The sequence below is a fragment of the Macaca fascicularis genome, chromosome 10 (genome assembly GCF_037993035.2).
Source record: "Macaca fascicularis isolate 582-1 chromosome 10, T2T-MFA8v1.1".
Taxonomy (NCBI): domain Eukaryota; kingdom Metazoa; phylum Chordata; class Mammalia; order Primates; family Cercopithecidae; genus Macaca; species Macaca fascicularis.
This window is the reverse complement of record NC_088384.1, coordinates 13,528,573-13,541,877: the sequence shown is the minus strand read 5'-3', so window position 1 is coordinate 13,541,877 and position 13,305 is coordinate 13,528,573. Positions and strand designations below refer to the sequence as shown.

Genomic DNA, 13,305 nt, shown 5'->3' with positions numbered 1-13,305 from the left:
GGCACTGTGCCCACCCAGCCCCGTGCCCCTGAGCCCTGTGCCCACCCAGCCCGTGTGTCTACACCTGGGAACGATGGGTCTCTTCATCAATCTCTGACGCTTCCTCCCAACACTGCCCACCTAGAAGCCGGCTTCAGGGGCCTGGAGAGACCTCCCAGACTCCCTCCTGCCACCCCGACCCCCAACTCAGGTGGCAGCCGGAGCCTGGGCAGAGGCGCAGGAACAGAACCTTCTGTCGTTCAGCTGAGCTTTATCAACAGTTTCCTGTTGCTTCATAGCGGCTTCACTGGCAATGGGGCACGGCCTGGTGGAACTTGGGGCACAGATGAGGGAGGCAGTTCCCAAACACCCAGGGGATCAACTGGAGCCCAGACGTGGACCCCGGGAGTGACCACCCCAGACCAGCCTCCCAGTGTACCAGGCCCTCTGAGACAAGAAGCTGTGTTCCCAAGTCACTGGGCCACCCCACCCAGGTGCACCCTGAGTTACACAGACTCGGCAGCCAGCCTCGGCCTCGCCTCTGTTTCTGGTTCTGTGGGCTCGCCCTGGGCGCTCAGCACCTCCAGGGCCTCCAGGTTGCCAGGTTCCTCTGCGACGACAGGCAGGGGCTCAGAGTCCCCTTCAGCCTCAGCATCCTCAGTGTCACTGGCCCCACCCTCAGTGCCTGGGCCTGCTGGGGCAGCTTTAGCACAACGCAGGCAGCAGTTGGTGGCGACAGCCATGAAGACCCCGGCCAGGGCCACCTCGGAGCCTGCCAGGTAGAAGATGATCTCGTAGTTCTTCAATGCATCCACCAGTCGGCCTGGGGACGGGGAGAAGGTGGAAGAGGTAAGGCCCTGCGGGGTCCCCCCTCACTTCCCTGCACTCTCAGGTCAAGGGTGGTGCCACTGACTTGGTGAGGCTCATAGGTGACACACACATGCCCACTCTTTATTCCTGTTTTACAAATGTAAAACCCTATGTGGGTTCTGACATTTGAAACCTTAAAAATGTCACTTGCTGTCCCTGGACCTCAATTGAATAAGTGATATGGGGCTTTTGGTGAGGCGTCCCCTCCTCCCACTGATTCAAGCCCCACAAGTGTCCTGTGACTTGCTTGGCAGTGGGGCATCTGGGGTGGGAGTGGGGAGGGGCCATGGGCTTAGCTCTGCCCTCCTGGGGGCCTCCACCTCTTGCTGTTGCCATATGTAAATGCCCCGGTCCTCAGGGGCTTGACTTAGTCTTCCCACCCTTTTGTCCCAGGAGGCCCATGAGCACTGCAGACCCAGCCATCATCAGCACAGGTGGGGCTTGCGGGCCAGTGACTTGTTTCCTCCTTTATTTCTCAAGGCTTCTATCACTTGTACATATTACTTTAAAACTTAGGAAAGTCTCTCTTTTTTTTTTTTTTTTTTTGAGACAGAGTTTCACTCTTGTTGCCCAGGCTAGAGTGCAATGGCACGATTTCGGCTCACTGCAACTTCCTCCTCCCAGGTTCAAGCAATTCTCCTGCCTCAGCCTCCCTAGTAGCTGGGATTACAGGCATGTGCCACCACGCCCGGCCAATTTTGTATTTTTAGTAAAGACAGGGTTTCTCCATGTTGGTCAGGCTAATCTCGAACTCCCAACCTCAGGTGATCCACCTGCCTCAGCCTCCCAAAGTGCTGGGATTACAGGCGTGAGCAACCGCGTCTGGCTGTCTCTCTCTCTTTTATTATGGATTTTTAGAGATGGGGTCTTGCTCTGTTGCCCAGGCTGGTCTTGAACTCCTGAGCTCAAGGGATCCTCCCAACTTGGCCTCTCAAAGTGCTAGGATTACAGGTGTGAACCATTGCACCTGGCCTCAGGAATTTTCTTATTCTTTTGAGACAGGGTCTTGCACCATTCCCCAGGCTGGAATGTAGTGGTGCCATCTTGGCTCACTGCAACCTCCACCTCCTGGGCTCAAGCCATTCTCCCACTTCGGCCTCCTGAGTAGCTGGAACCAGAGGTGCATGCCAACACACCCCAGCAAATTTTTTTTTTTTTTTTTTTTTTTTTTGGTAGAGACAGGGTTTTGCCATGTCTGGCCTCAGCCTCCCAAAGTGTTGGGATTACAGGCATGAGCCACTACACCCGACCAGGAAAATCTCTTAATTGCAAATATTTCCCCCTAAAGTGTGGTTTGTCTGTGCGTTCCACCCTCTCTCTAGGTCATTCTCCTCACCCCACACACCTCCTCTGCCCCTCAGATCCACCCAGATTCACACAAGAAATGGAAGACAGTTCCTTGAGCCCTGGACAGGCTGATTCTGTGGGCTGCCCACACACTGGCTTAGGGGCTTTGCCCGTCTCACTGGGTCAGGTGGGATGACGGAGCTCAGTGAGGGCACTCGGTTAGCCCAGCCCTGAAGGAAGGACGGGCAGCTCACCCCATCTCAGTGTAGCCTGTGCCCCCTGCAAGGTGTCCTCCCCCATTACTGCACCATCCCACAGCCCTCTGGCCTCTGGGACTCAAAGGCAGTCTCCCTGCTGTTTCAAGGTAACTTGACAGCCCGGGAAGACCCTCATGTTCCCCACTCCCACCTTTCCAGTTTTGGTTCCTGCCTTGCTTCCATAAGGATGCTGTTCCCCCTAACAAACCCTGCCCATCCATGCTGTGCCTTCACCTGGGGGATCTTCCAGGAAGCCTTTCCTGACCACCCTCATGACGATGACTTCCTAAGGGTGACGGTGACAAGTGCCAGCAGGCCATCTGCACAGTCAAAGACACCAGTGCTTCTCCTTCTCCCCATCTGCCCGCTGAGCACCCCCACTCTGTTTCTGGTCCCAACACCAGTTTCCCAAAGATACTGTCCCCATTCCAGTCACCATTCTAGATGCACCAATCTAAAGGCGTGGGCATTTAGCATTAGGTACACTGAAGCTCTCATTCTGGGGCTGCAACTTGCGCTAAGCCTCTGTGCCTCAGTTTCCTCATCTGCAAAATGAGAATAAGCACTTGCGCTTCAGATGGCCTTGTGCCAACTACTTGGGATGGCAGACCTGGCCAGCTATCAGTGTTGCTTTATTTCCCGCACCTTCCTCGGCTTTTCTGTCCTCACCCAGAGCGGGTGGTCCGGCTTGGAGGAGGGACTAACTGGCCATGAAGGGGAGTCCACCCACCCTGCTGCCCATTCCCCTCATCCCTGGAAGTTCCATCTGAGACGGGGGCGGGGGAGAAGAGAGCTTCCCTCGGTCTAAGTGGCACTAGGCTCGCCACCCCCTCTTCCCTCGGGGCGCACCGGCAGAGGGCGGTCCGATGAGCACGGCCACGGCCTCCAAGAGCAACACCAGGCCCAGCGCACTGGGGAAGCGGGGCGCGCCCACAGCCGCCATGAGCACCTCGAACTGCAGCGCGCCCACCATGCCGTAGGAGAGGCCGAAGGCGATGCAGAAGGCGACGAGGGCGCCGTAGGAGCGCGCGCGTGCGCTGCTCAGGTCCGTGAGCCCATTGGCCAGCAGGGCCAGGCTGAAGAGATACGGGACGTGCGGTCGCAGACGCGCCAGGCCCGCCAGGGCGCCGCACGCCGGCCGCGCCACGATGTCCACGAAGCCCACGATGGACAGCAGAAAGGCGGCGTCGGTGTCTGGCACGCCCGCGTCCTTGGCGTAGTTCACCAGCAGGATGGCGGGGACGAAGAGCCCGAGCGCCATCAGGAACTTGGTGACGGCGTACACGGCGAAGGCGCGGTCGGTGCACACTGCCAAGTCCAGCAGGCGCCGGCGGGGCCGGGTCCTGGGGGTTGCCTCGCTCAACTGCGGCCCCGCGCCGTCCGCCTCCGCCTCGCCCGGAGCGTCCCCCGCGCGGTCGCCGGCGCTGTCCCTCCGCGGTCGCGGGCCCGGCCCGGGCGGCGGCCTCATGACAGCCCCGCAGGCGCAGCAGTGCAGCAGGAGCCCGCCGAGCAGCAGGAAGCCGCCGCGCCAGCCGAAGCGCTCCAGCAGCTGCTGGCCGAGCGGCGACAGCGCGGACAGGAACACGGGGCTGCCCGCCGCCGCCAGCCCGTTGGCCAGAGGCCGCCGCCGCTCGAAGTACAGCCCCAGCATGATGAGCGACGGCTGGAAGTTGAGGGCCAGGCCCAGGCCTGCGGGCGAGGCGGCGCTGTGCCGGGGTCCCCAGGGAGCCCCTCCCTGGCCCCCGCAGGAGGGAGGGGCCAGGCCCGGGAACCCAGCAGATCCAAGAACCCAGCCGAAGGACTTCGAAGACTGTCCCACATAGGGAAACCGAGGGCAGATCTTGCAGCAAGAACCCCCGACCCCCAAACCAGAGGGGAGGAGACCAGGGGGCCCTCACCTGTGAGCACCCCAGCGGTCAGGTAGAGCTCCAGGAGGCGCGTGGCAAAGGAAGCTAGGATCATGCCCGCGGAAGCCAGCAGCCCACCCGCCAGCATCACCGGGCGACAGCCAAAGCGGGTCACGAGGATGCTGGACACGGGACCTGTGGGCAGGGCAGGGTCACCACCCGGGTCCCGGGATGGCTTGAGTCCTCTAAGGAATAAGGTCACCTCCGGCTCAGGGACCCAGAGAGGAGGGCATTGTCTGGCCAAGGTCACACAGCTTGGAGGGGCAGGCCAAAGAGACAGCAGACTGCGAGGGCAAGGCCCAGAGCACCCTATCCCCACCACTCCTGAGAACCCAAACCCCAAGCAGAGCGGGGACTTCCACACCCCTTTAACCTTCACAGCCTCCAAGTCCTGCCCTGGCACAGCCTGGGATTCCTCCGCAGCCCCGCCTCCCAGGATGGGAACTCCAGCAAGCCCCCCACCTAACAGGTCAGTGCTGCGGGGATGGGGAGTGCTTCTGTAGATCTCAGCTTTCCCGCCTCTACAATGAGCAGGTGTAGATCTCGGAAGGGTCCCTCTGAGCTCACAGGGCAGTCCCCTAGGCCGGCCCCGCCTCTGGCCGCTGTCCCCCCTCCTGCCCTCTCTTCCCCTCTTTATGGACTTCGGGGGCCGCCCCGACGGTCAGGGGGATGCTCAGGGGGTCGGGTGTCTCCTGGTTCCGGGTCCCAGGGGTCCTGAGGAGGCGGAGAGCTGGGCAGGGACACTGACCCGTGCCGTAGAGCATGGCCAGCATGATGGAGGACACCCAGGCCGTGTCGCTGTAGCCGGCGCCGAAGTCGCGCATGAGCGCCCGGAAGAAGACGCTCACGGCTTTGGGGAAGCCGTAGGCGAAGCCAGTGACCACGAAGCAGGCACCCAGCACCACCCAGCCCCAGCCGCCGTCTGGGGGGCCCTCGCCCCGCCGGGGGCCGCCAGCGCCCATGGCTGCCTCTGTTGGGAGGGGGCGGGGACAAGAGGTTGTGGCTGGGCCAGAAGCCTAGAGGAGGGGAATGGAGATGAAGCATGGGGAAACTGAGGCACAGGGCTACCCACGTGAGCGTGGCTCAGGTCTGGGAACCAAAAGGGGAAACGGAGGTAGGAATCTCACCCCAAGTCTCCTTCTCCTGCAAAGGGCCCTGAAGGATGAGGGTAGGATGAGGGGTCCCACCTGACTCTGCACCTCAGCAGGCTCCCTCTGGAGAACACTGCTGGCCCCTCAGGACCTCAGGTGGAAGGCATCGGGAAGTGGAGCAGGTGTGTGCCTGGAGGTGGGCGACCAGTACCAAAGTATGCGTGAGGGTCTCGGGACAACGGAACAAACAGCAGAGGGGCAGATGCCAGCTGCAAAGGGCCAGTGTGCGTGAAGATTTTTCCTTTTTAGCCTTGCGCCATGTTCTTAATATTTCTTAGTGATCACAAATGACTACTGTCATTAGAACATGAAGGGGACAAAAGCCACTTTCAACAGGTATCAGCCAGGGGAGCTGAGTTCCCATGCTTCCCAGCTCAGCCATGGATTCCCTCCCTGACTTGGGCCGGTCGCCTCCCCTCTCCGAACCTCAGTTTCCTCCGATGTGAGATGGGTGATTGATCACCCCCAGGCCAGCTGGGAATCTTGCGGGAGAGGAGTCAGGTCTCTGGCTTCTGCCAGACAGGTAGGAACCTTAGCAGCACTGGGAGAGTGGCCTTCTGCCCTCCAAACCTCAAACCCTCTGTATGCAAAGAATGGCTCCAAAGCCTGTCTCATTCCTGGGGCTCCCCCCAGGGCCCTCACAGCAGCTACAAGCGCTCCCCTAACAGATGAGGAGGGTGCACTCAGAGACAGGTGCGCCCGGAGCCCGGAGCCCGGGGCTGGGGATAGCCTCCTCCCCTCCTGCCTGGAGTGTCCCTCCTGGCACTGGGCAGTGCCACCACCCCCAGGGTATCTGGGACTCTGCCCCTCCTCCACTAGGACCAGGTCGTGGCTTTTCCTGCCTGTTGTTCTCTTGTCACAGGGGCAGCCACTTGAAGGTGGAGACAGGAGAGTGATCCCAGGCAGCCCTCACATCACACTCACCTGAGCCTGCCTCGTGGGTTTGTGGGGTCCAGCCTCACGTCTCCTGAGGCCTGCAGGGAGGGGCTGCTGTCCCTGCAGCTGTCCGCGGCAGCTCCCGGTGAAGCTTACCCGGATGGGGTCTGCCAGACACTCCAGCTTCCCACCAGCCTGGGCTGAGCTTCTGGCGGACTCCCGCCTGACGCTCCCTCCCCCAGGCCTGGAGCTTAGAGTGTGTGCCCCCACCACACCACACCCCTGCTAAGAGGCTTTTGTCCAGGAGGGGAGAAGAGACTGGGAGCCCCAGACCAGGCTGGGGCTCCACGGTGGGCTCCCTGTCCCGACAGTCCAGGAGGGAGGAAGAGAAATCCCTCTGCCTCCTGGAGCCTGGGGTCGCAGACACAGAGACCCTGCCCAGGGGGTCCTAGTCAGGTGCTCGGAGCACAGCCCTGCCCTGAAGAGACCCCAACGGTTCTAATCACCTCAGTGCCTCATCTGCCCCCGCCCGACCCCCCGCCCCAGGCCACATTCCAGGAGGGGCTGGCGGCTTTCTCCAGGATGAAGCTAATCCATGCCTGTGCCTGGGGATGTGGGGGTGGGGAGGGGCCAGAACAAAGAGTGCTGTGTCCAGGCCGCCTGAGGGCAGCTTGCTGGTGGTCCCAGCCCTTGGCCACTGCCAACCCTCCCCTGACCTGAGCAGCCACTACTTCCTATGAAACCCACACATCAAAATGAGAGTGGGTAGAGATGGGGGCTGCAGTGCCAGGGCTTTGGGGTAGCCCTGAAGGGTTCTCCAAACGAGGGGCTGGGAGTGAGCTAGCCTCCCGGGGAATGGCCAGGACCTCAGTACCCTCTGGACCCCATTCTCCAATGGGGGAGTCTCCATCCCTCACCCCCTGCCCTGTCCCCCAAATAAGACACCACCAATCCTGCTGCCACGTCACTTTGCGTCCACTTCCTTTATTTCTCATCATTTACAAAAGACGTACAGAGAGGGCATGTGTGGGACACGGAGCAGGTACAAGGGGCTCCTCCCCACGGGGGCAGAAAAGGGGAAAAGAGGTTGGGGGGCAAGAGGTAGGCCCCCCAGGGAGAGTCCTGGGGCCCCTGGAGGGGGAGAAATCATCCTGTCCCCCCATTCCGCCTGCTTTACTTCGAAGGTCTTGGACCCCAAGCCAGTGCTTTGGAGCTGCTCAGGCTGCCAGGGTGGTCTGGGGAAGGGCAGCCACCCCTGGTCTCAGCGCCCTGCTTCTGGTATCCGCTGCTGTTGCTGCTGTCACTGCCACTGCCAGCTCTGAACAGCCCCTGGGCAGGTGTGCTGGGGGGTATGACCTCGGACCCCGCCTCAGCGGATGAGGGGTGCTGAGCGGTCATTGGTGATGGTGGGACGAAGCTTGACGGTAGCAAAAGGATTTGTGCCCCTGCAGGAGGAGAGGACAGGGTGAGAAGGGCAGATGATCCCCACCTGGCTGTGGCTCAGGAAGGCAGCTGGGCAACTGAGCCGGGTCCCGCCTCCTGCCCCTATTTGGTCTCCATCCACTCCTTGCCCCACTTCATCTATTTTTTTGTTTTGTTTTGTTTTTAGAGATGGGGTCCCACGGTGTTGCCCAAGCTGGTGTTGAACTGTTGGAGTCAAGAGATCCTCCCCCCTAGTCTCCCTAGTAGCTGGGATTACAAGTGTGTGCTGCCACACCTGCCACCCCCCTCACTGTTCGGCCCCGTTTGAGGACTCACCTTGGGAAGAGCTCCTGTGGCGGGTACTGCTCTGAGGACATCAGTTTCTGCAGTGGGGGTGGGGAAGGGCTGGTTTGGTGGGGAGAGCGGCAAGCAATCCCTTGCCCCTCCCCTCCCTCTCCCCATGCCCATAGGGCAGAGGACTGGGCCAGAGAGCCCCTGCCATGCAAGGCTCCTGGGAAATGAGACCCTGAGGTTCTGAAGCCCAGAATTCTGTGGGTTGCAGAAGTGAGAAATCCCTGGGCCAGAGCACCACCTCCGAGGACTAACCACGCCCCCATAATAAGACTGGGGTGACTCCATGGGTAGATGATCTCCCTGGCCTCCCCCAGCCCCGTCTTGCGGGCCAGCCCCAGGTCACATTCTGCTCCAGGACCCTGGTCTTCCCCTTCAGCCCGGACTCAGCCCCACACCACCCCTCCATGCACTGAGGAACAGACTGAGGCCAGGTGGGCGGGTCCCCTACCAGACAGCCAGTGACAGAGCCTCGGGATCCCTGCTCTCCTGCCTCCTTGCCCACTGGAGGCCCCAGGAGAGGGCGGGCGAGGGCTCACCTTGACGTCAGTGGCAGTCCCTGTGCTGCCCATGCTGCCTCGGCGGCTGCTGGGCAAGGGCGGAGGTGCAGGGCTCGGGGCACGGCTCGGCACCCGGCTTGGGGTGCGGGAGCGGGACTGGCCATCCCAGTACTCCGAGGGTGCTGTGGAGTTGCCCGGCCGGTCCAGGAGGTCATTGAGGCTATGGCTGCCCCGGAGTGGGTAGGACCTAAGTCCAGAGAAAGGAGGGGAAGGAAGGGGGTTGGGGCCTGTCCAATCCCTTGTCCTGCCAGTGGCTGGGGCACCCTAGGAAGGAGGGATCCCACAGCTTCCTCCCTGCACCTGCCTGAAAGGAGACTGTTGACTGGAGGGAGGTCCTGAGGGGAGGCAGAGGGATGGATGCAGTGACCTTCAGGGCAGAGAGAGGGGCTCAGGGCCGGTGGTTCTCCAGGGGCTGAAGGGGACTGGGCCCACTCAAGACTGCACCTTGCCACCTGGGTGCAGTGGCTCATGCCTGTAATCCCAGCACTTTGGGAGGCCGAGGTGGGTGGATCACCTGAGGTCAGGAGTTCAAGACCAGCCTGGCCAACATGGAGAAACCCTGTCTCTACTAAAAATATAAAAGGTAGCCAGGTGTGGTAGTGTGAGCCTGTAGTCCCTACTCGGGAGGTTCAGGCAGGAGAATCGCTTGAATGTGGGGAGGTGGAGGTTGCGGTGAGCCGAGACGGCGCCACTGCACTCCAGCCTGGGTGACAAGGTGAGACTCTGTCTCAAAACAAACAAGCCTGTACCTAGCAGATCCTCTCCGCTGGGCAGTGGCGCCCTCGCCGTAGTCCCCGCCCCCGCCCCGCCCCCGCCCCATCCCCGCCCCACCCCTGATGACTCAGGTACCTGGAAGGCAGCTCGTTCCCAGGCTTCACAGGCATCATGGGGGTCATGGGGGACATGGAGGTCATGGGGGTCACGGGGGTTATGGGATTCACAGGCCCCTCCTCCAGAGCCTTCACGTAGGCCTCGGGGAACCAGCCGCTCCTGTGGGGCAGAGGCAGAGGGTCCTTCAAGCCAGGCCCGGGGACAATGACCAAAAGAAGACATCCTCCCCTCAGGGTTGCCGGAAGCTACTTCACCTCAAACTGACAGACTAGAGTCAATTCCGTATGTTTACTTCTGTTTTCACCTGCTAGTGCCTATGGATGATAAAACATGCCATGCTTTTCCGTAACAAGCTATGTGAGTCAAGGATGGATAATGACATTCCCAGAACATCCCAGGAGGGTCTGACAGCTTCGGTCTAGAAGGTTCTATACTCAGGTCCCGGGGGCGTCTGCGGCACACCATCCTCTGCTGTGGGTCTGTGAAGCAGGTACCCCAGCAGCAGGTGTCCGTGTCGTTAGTGTTCTCAGTCATCTCTCTCCCCACTGACCCCCTTCTGTTCCTGTCCCTGTGGTCACCTGCCCAGCTATGGACCTTCGAGCCTAACTATGAGCCCCTCCACGCATCACCCATCCCCCACTCACCTGTCTGTACTCCATCCCCTGTGTAGCCACGAATCCATCCAGCACCCCCTCGCCACTCACACCTCTCCAGTCACCCATCAGTGTCTGTCCCCCACATCCGCGCATCCTCCCATGTCGCCAACCACCCAGTCAGTGACCCTCCCATTTTATGCCCATCCACTTGCACACGCTCCACCTACCCACATGCCCATCCGCTGGTCCACCCATCCACCTGTCCATCCACTAAGCACAGGACCACGCCACCACCCGCTCTGCCCGTGCATGCATTCCTGCAGCACACTCCCCTGCCCATGAAGCCCCGAGGGGGCACTGCCTGGCTCCAGCCAGCCCCATCTGCCCCGTTTTCCCCTGCAGGACAGTGGTGCCCATCCATTCCCTTTGCTAGCTGCCAGGCCTGCTGTCCTCCGGGCTTTCTGGCGCCCTCACTGTATGAAACTCCCCAACTCTTCCTCCACACCAAGTGTCAAAACAGCCTGGTTTAGGTGCTTTAAGGATTTCCACTGAGAGTGACTGCAAAGAGGTGAGCACATTTCAGGCCCTACTCCTAGCCCAGCCCCCTGCATCAGAGTTCCAGGGCTGACTCTGCAGAGGGGACACAGCCTCCTCCCAGAGGCGGGGACACAGCCTCCTCCCAGAGGCAGGCACACAGTAGGTGCTCAAGCAATAGGATTTCTGCCATTTCTACACTTTTGGAAGAACCCGCCCATCCCCCATCCTCTGCCCCCTCTCAAGGGCCGTCATCCTGAACTTGGTAAGGCGACTCTTCCCACTCCCACTGAATGAATGAGGAAGCTGAGCTAGAGTGTCGGGGGCGGGAGGAGAGCAGCATTGTCCGAGGCCTCCAGGGGAGGCCAGGGAAGCCTCAGTCCAGCAGGTCCCCGGGTCCCCGGCCCCCAGGGCCTTCTTCTCAACCAACCCCCGGCCCCTCCAAGGCTCCCACTCACGCGGACGAGCCCTCCAGCTTGCCGTAGAGCCAGCCATTCTGGGCCTCGGGCACCAGCACCTCCACCACGTCCCCGGCGGAGAAGCGCAGCAGCGTGTGGTTGGCGCCCTCTGAGTGAGAGACCAGGGCGCGGACCCTCCTGGCGCCGCCGCCCGGGCGCTCGCCGAAGGAGTTGGAGCGTGAGCTTTGGGTGCTGCCGCTGTAGAGCGAGGCTGCGGGCAGGAGAGCGCGGCGGCACGTGGGCGGGAAGTTCTCCCTGGCGTCTGCCCTCGATCCCTCCTGCTGCAGCCCCACCCCCGCACCTCTCCCGGCCCTCCTGCCGCCCCGGGGCGGGGCCACTCACAGGCCGACGGCGTGCGGGGCAGGGAGCGGCGGTCTGGCTCCAGCTGGGACGCGGGCCTCGCACTGGGCTCTGGGCCGTAGGAGCCGGAGCCGTGCCGGCTGCGGGGGGAGCTGAACTCTCCCAGGGGCCTCGGGGGCTGCGGGGGAGACGGGCAGGGGAGGGTGGGGCGGGGAGGGCGGGGGCCGCGCCCTAGTCCAGCCCCCACCCCCAGTCCCAGGCGTCGGCGTAGGGGTTCTGGAGGCGGCGGCCGGGCCACCACGGGGGCGCGGAGAACGCGGGGGGAGCCGAGAACGCGCCGGGGCGGAAGGGCAGGCCGGAGGGTGCAGCGTAGAGCGGGAGCCTGGGGGGCAGGAGGCTCCAGGCGGGGGGCCTGAGGCCCCAGGGCCCCGCGGGGGGCGGCGGGGGCGCGAACGGCGGCGGGGGCGCCCAGGGCCTCACCATGTCCAGGCGGGTGGGCGTCAGGCGGCCCGAGGGGTAGGGCGGCCCCAGCGCGGGGCCCAGCAGGCCGGGGGAGTGGGCGCGCGACGGGCTGCGGCTGGCCTCAGACTGCTCCTTCCACAGCAGCACGCGGTTCTGGAGCATCCCCCGGGCCTGGCCGGGGGGGGACACGGGAGTCAGCCAGGTCCGGGCGGCTCCCTGAATCCTGGGGACCCAAAATGGCACCCTCGACCTGAGAGCTCAGGCCCTACCCGCTCAGGATGACCGGATTTCCTAGCTGGAAGGAGCCAGAAGCCAGCTCACCGTCCACCCCACACCCTCCACTTTTTGCAAAGGTGCCTCCATTTTCCACGAAGAGCTTCCCCTTACCCCCACCCCGCCTCGCCTTCCCCCTCAGTGTCTGTGCTTTGAGCGGGGCTGTCCTCACCGCCCAGCTTCAGGGGTAGGGGTGGCACCCAGGCCTGGCCACTCAGTCGCCCCATCCTCCTGCCTGCAGCGATAGGCTCGGGAATGGCGCTTAGCTAGAAACTACGACCAAAGAACCCAGGTAAGTGCATGCCTGTATCAAAACACCTCATGTACTCCATAAATATATACACCTACTGTGTACCACAAAAATTAAAATAAACGGTGAGTGAGAAGAAACACTGCATACAGTTTCAAAACCATCAAAGAGGCCATGGGAAAAATTTTAAAAATATGTTTACGAAGTAGAAAAGCCATTCTAAGTATGATACCAAACCCATGAACTCGAAAAGACTGATAAATTTTACTAAATAAAAATAATGTTTTTGTATGGCAAAACCAACCGTAACACAGGCAAATGACAAATGGCAAACTGGCTGTCATATTTGCAACTCATCACCAAGAAAAAGCTGGTTTCAGTAACATATCAAGAGCTCCTACAAATTAATGAGAAAAGTGGATGAAAAGATACTGGCATGTCACAGCACAGAAAATCCAATGGCTTTGAAACATGAAAAGATGTCAAGCTCACGTTTAAGACAAGTATGAGGTAAAGCCACACCGAGATACCATTTTTGCCTTTCAGATTAGCCAAGATCAGAAAGTTTGCTCATAACACTGTTTTCAAGGGGTGCGGAAGCACAGAAACTCATACGTCACTGATGGAAGTGTAAATTGGTGCAACCAATGACTGTATTCTTGGGCTTACCAATTCCACTTCTAGGAATCTATCCTGGAAATACATTTGCACAGCTGCAGTAAACCAGAGAAGCTAAGGATGAGGTGGGAAGGCACGTTATTGACTAGACTTGGACTAAGCAAAGACTAATAATTGAATACGAATAAAAAAGGCAATTTACCATGCCCAGGCACCTAGAGTTCTTTAAATCTTTTTCTAAGGGTGCTTTTTTTTGTTTTGTTTTGTTTTGGAGAGTCTTGCTCTGTTGCCCAGGCTAGAGTGCAGTGGCGCGATCTCGACTC

The 13,305-nt window shown here is 60.8% G+C and overlaps 2 protein-coding genes and 1 long non-coding RNA gene across 15 annotated transcripts in view; 1 reads left to right on the top strand and 2 right to left on the bottom strand.

Moving 5' to 3' along the window:
- Positions 1–233: 233 nt before the first annotated feature.
- On the bottom strand, positions 234–6,552 carry SLC16A8 (solute carrier family 16 member 8). 6 transcript variants are annotated; one of them, XM_065522151.2, is made up of 4 exons: positions 5,049–5,399; positions 4,292–4,435; positions 3,243–4,082; positions 234–802 (listed from the first exon to the last, which is right to left on the bottom strand). In XM_065522151.2, the coding sequence occupies exons 1-4, from the start codon at positions 5,260–5,262 to the stop codon at positions 486–488; spliced, it is 1,515 nt and encodes a 504-aa protein (XP_065378223.1). In that variant the 5' UTR covers positions 5,263–5,399; the 3' UTR covers positions 234–485. The 6 variants fall into 6 exon arrangements, with proteins under 6 accessions (XP_065378223.1, XP_073859909.1, XP_045219586.1 ...); XM_074003808.1 differs by lacking the exon at positions 3,243–4,082; XM_074003806.1 differs by lacking the exon at positions 234–802 and adding an exon at positions 6,376–6,552 and having other exon boundaries at positions 3,475–4,435; positions 5,049–5,316.
- Positions 4,529–9,845, top strand: LOC123567191 (uncharacterized). The gene is made up of 2 exons (XR_012418751.1): positions 4,529–4,769; positions 7,937–9,845. It is a non-coding gene; the product is annotated as an uncharacterized lncRNA (long non-coding RNA).
- Positions 7,292–13,305, bottom strand: part of BAIAP2L2 (BAR/IMD domain containing adaptor protein 2 like 2) — a 30,134-nt gene continuing 24,120 nt past the window's right edge. For 4 of the 8 annotated variants that reach the window (XM_005567318.5, XM_015457217.4, XM_005567321.5 and 1 more), the window contains 7 exons: positions 11,860–12,012; positions 11,422–11,557; positions 11,080–11,290; positions 9,510–9,650; positions 8,640–8,847; positions 8,086–8,132; positions 7,292–7,772 (listed from right to left, as the gene is read on the bottom strand). In XM_005567318.5, the coding sequence (XP_005567375.2) occupies positions 7,697–7,772; positions 8,086–8,132; positions 8,640–8,847; positions 9,510–9,650; positions 11,080–11,290; positions 11,422–11,557; positions 11,860–12,012 (972 nt within the window). In that variant the 3' untranslated portion in view covers positions 7,292–7,696. Of the gene's footprint in view, positions 7,773–8,085; positions 8,133–8,639; positions 8,848–9,509; positions 9,651–11,079; positions 11,291–11,421; positions 11,558–11,859; positions 12,065–12,110; positions 12,227–12,286; positions 12,372–13,305 lie in introns of those variants that run through there. The other 4 variants (XM_074003790.1, XM_074003789.1, XM_074003788.1 and 1 more) reach the window with 4 other exon arrangements.

Bases quoted from the DNA above. Each gene is read 5' to 3' on its own strand.
- SLC16A8 (XM_065522151.2), bottom strand. From the start codon at position 5,262: ATGGGCGCTGGCGGCCCCCGGCGGGGCGAGGGCCCCCCAGACGGCGGC. The intron at 4,436-5,048 runs GTCAGTGTCCCT...CCCTGCCCACAG, and splicing joins GGCCATGCTCTACGGCACGG to GTCCCGTGTCCAGCATCCTC. The intron at 4,083-4,291 runs GTGAGGGCCCCC...CCTCGCCCGCAG, and splicing joins GACCGCTGGGGTGCTCACAG to GCCTGGGCCTGGCCCTCAAC.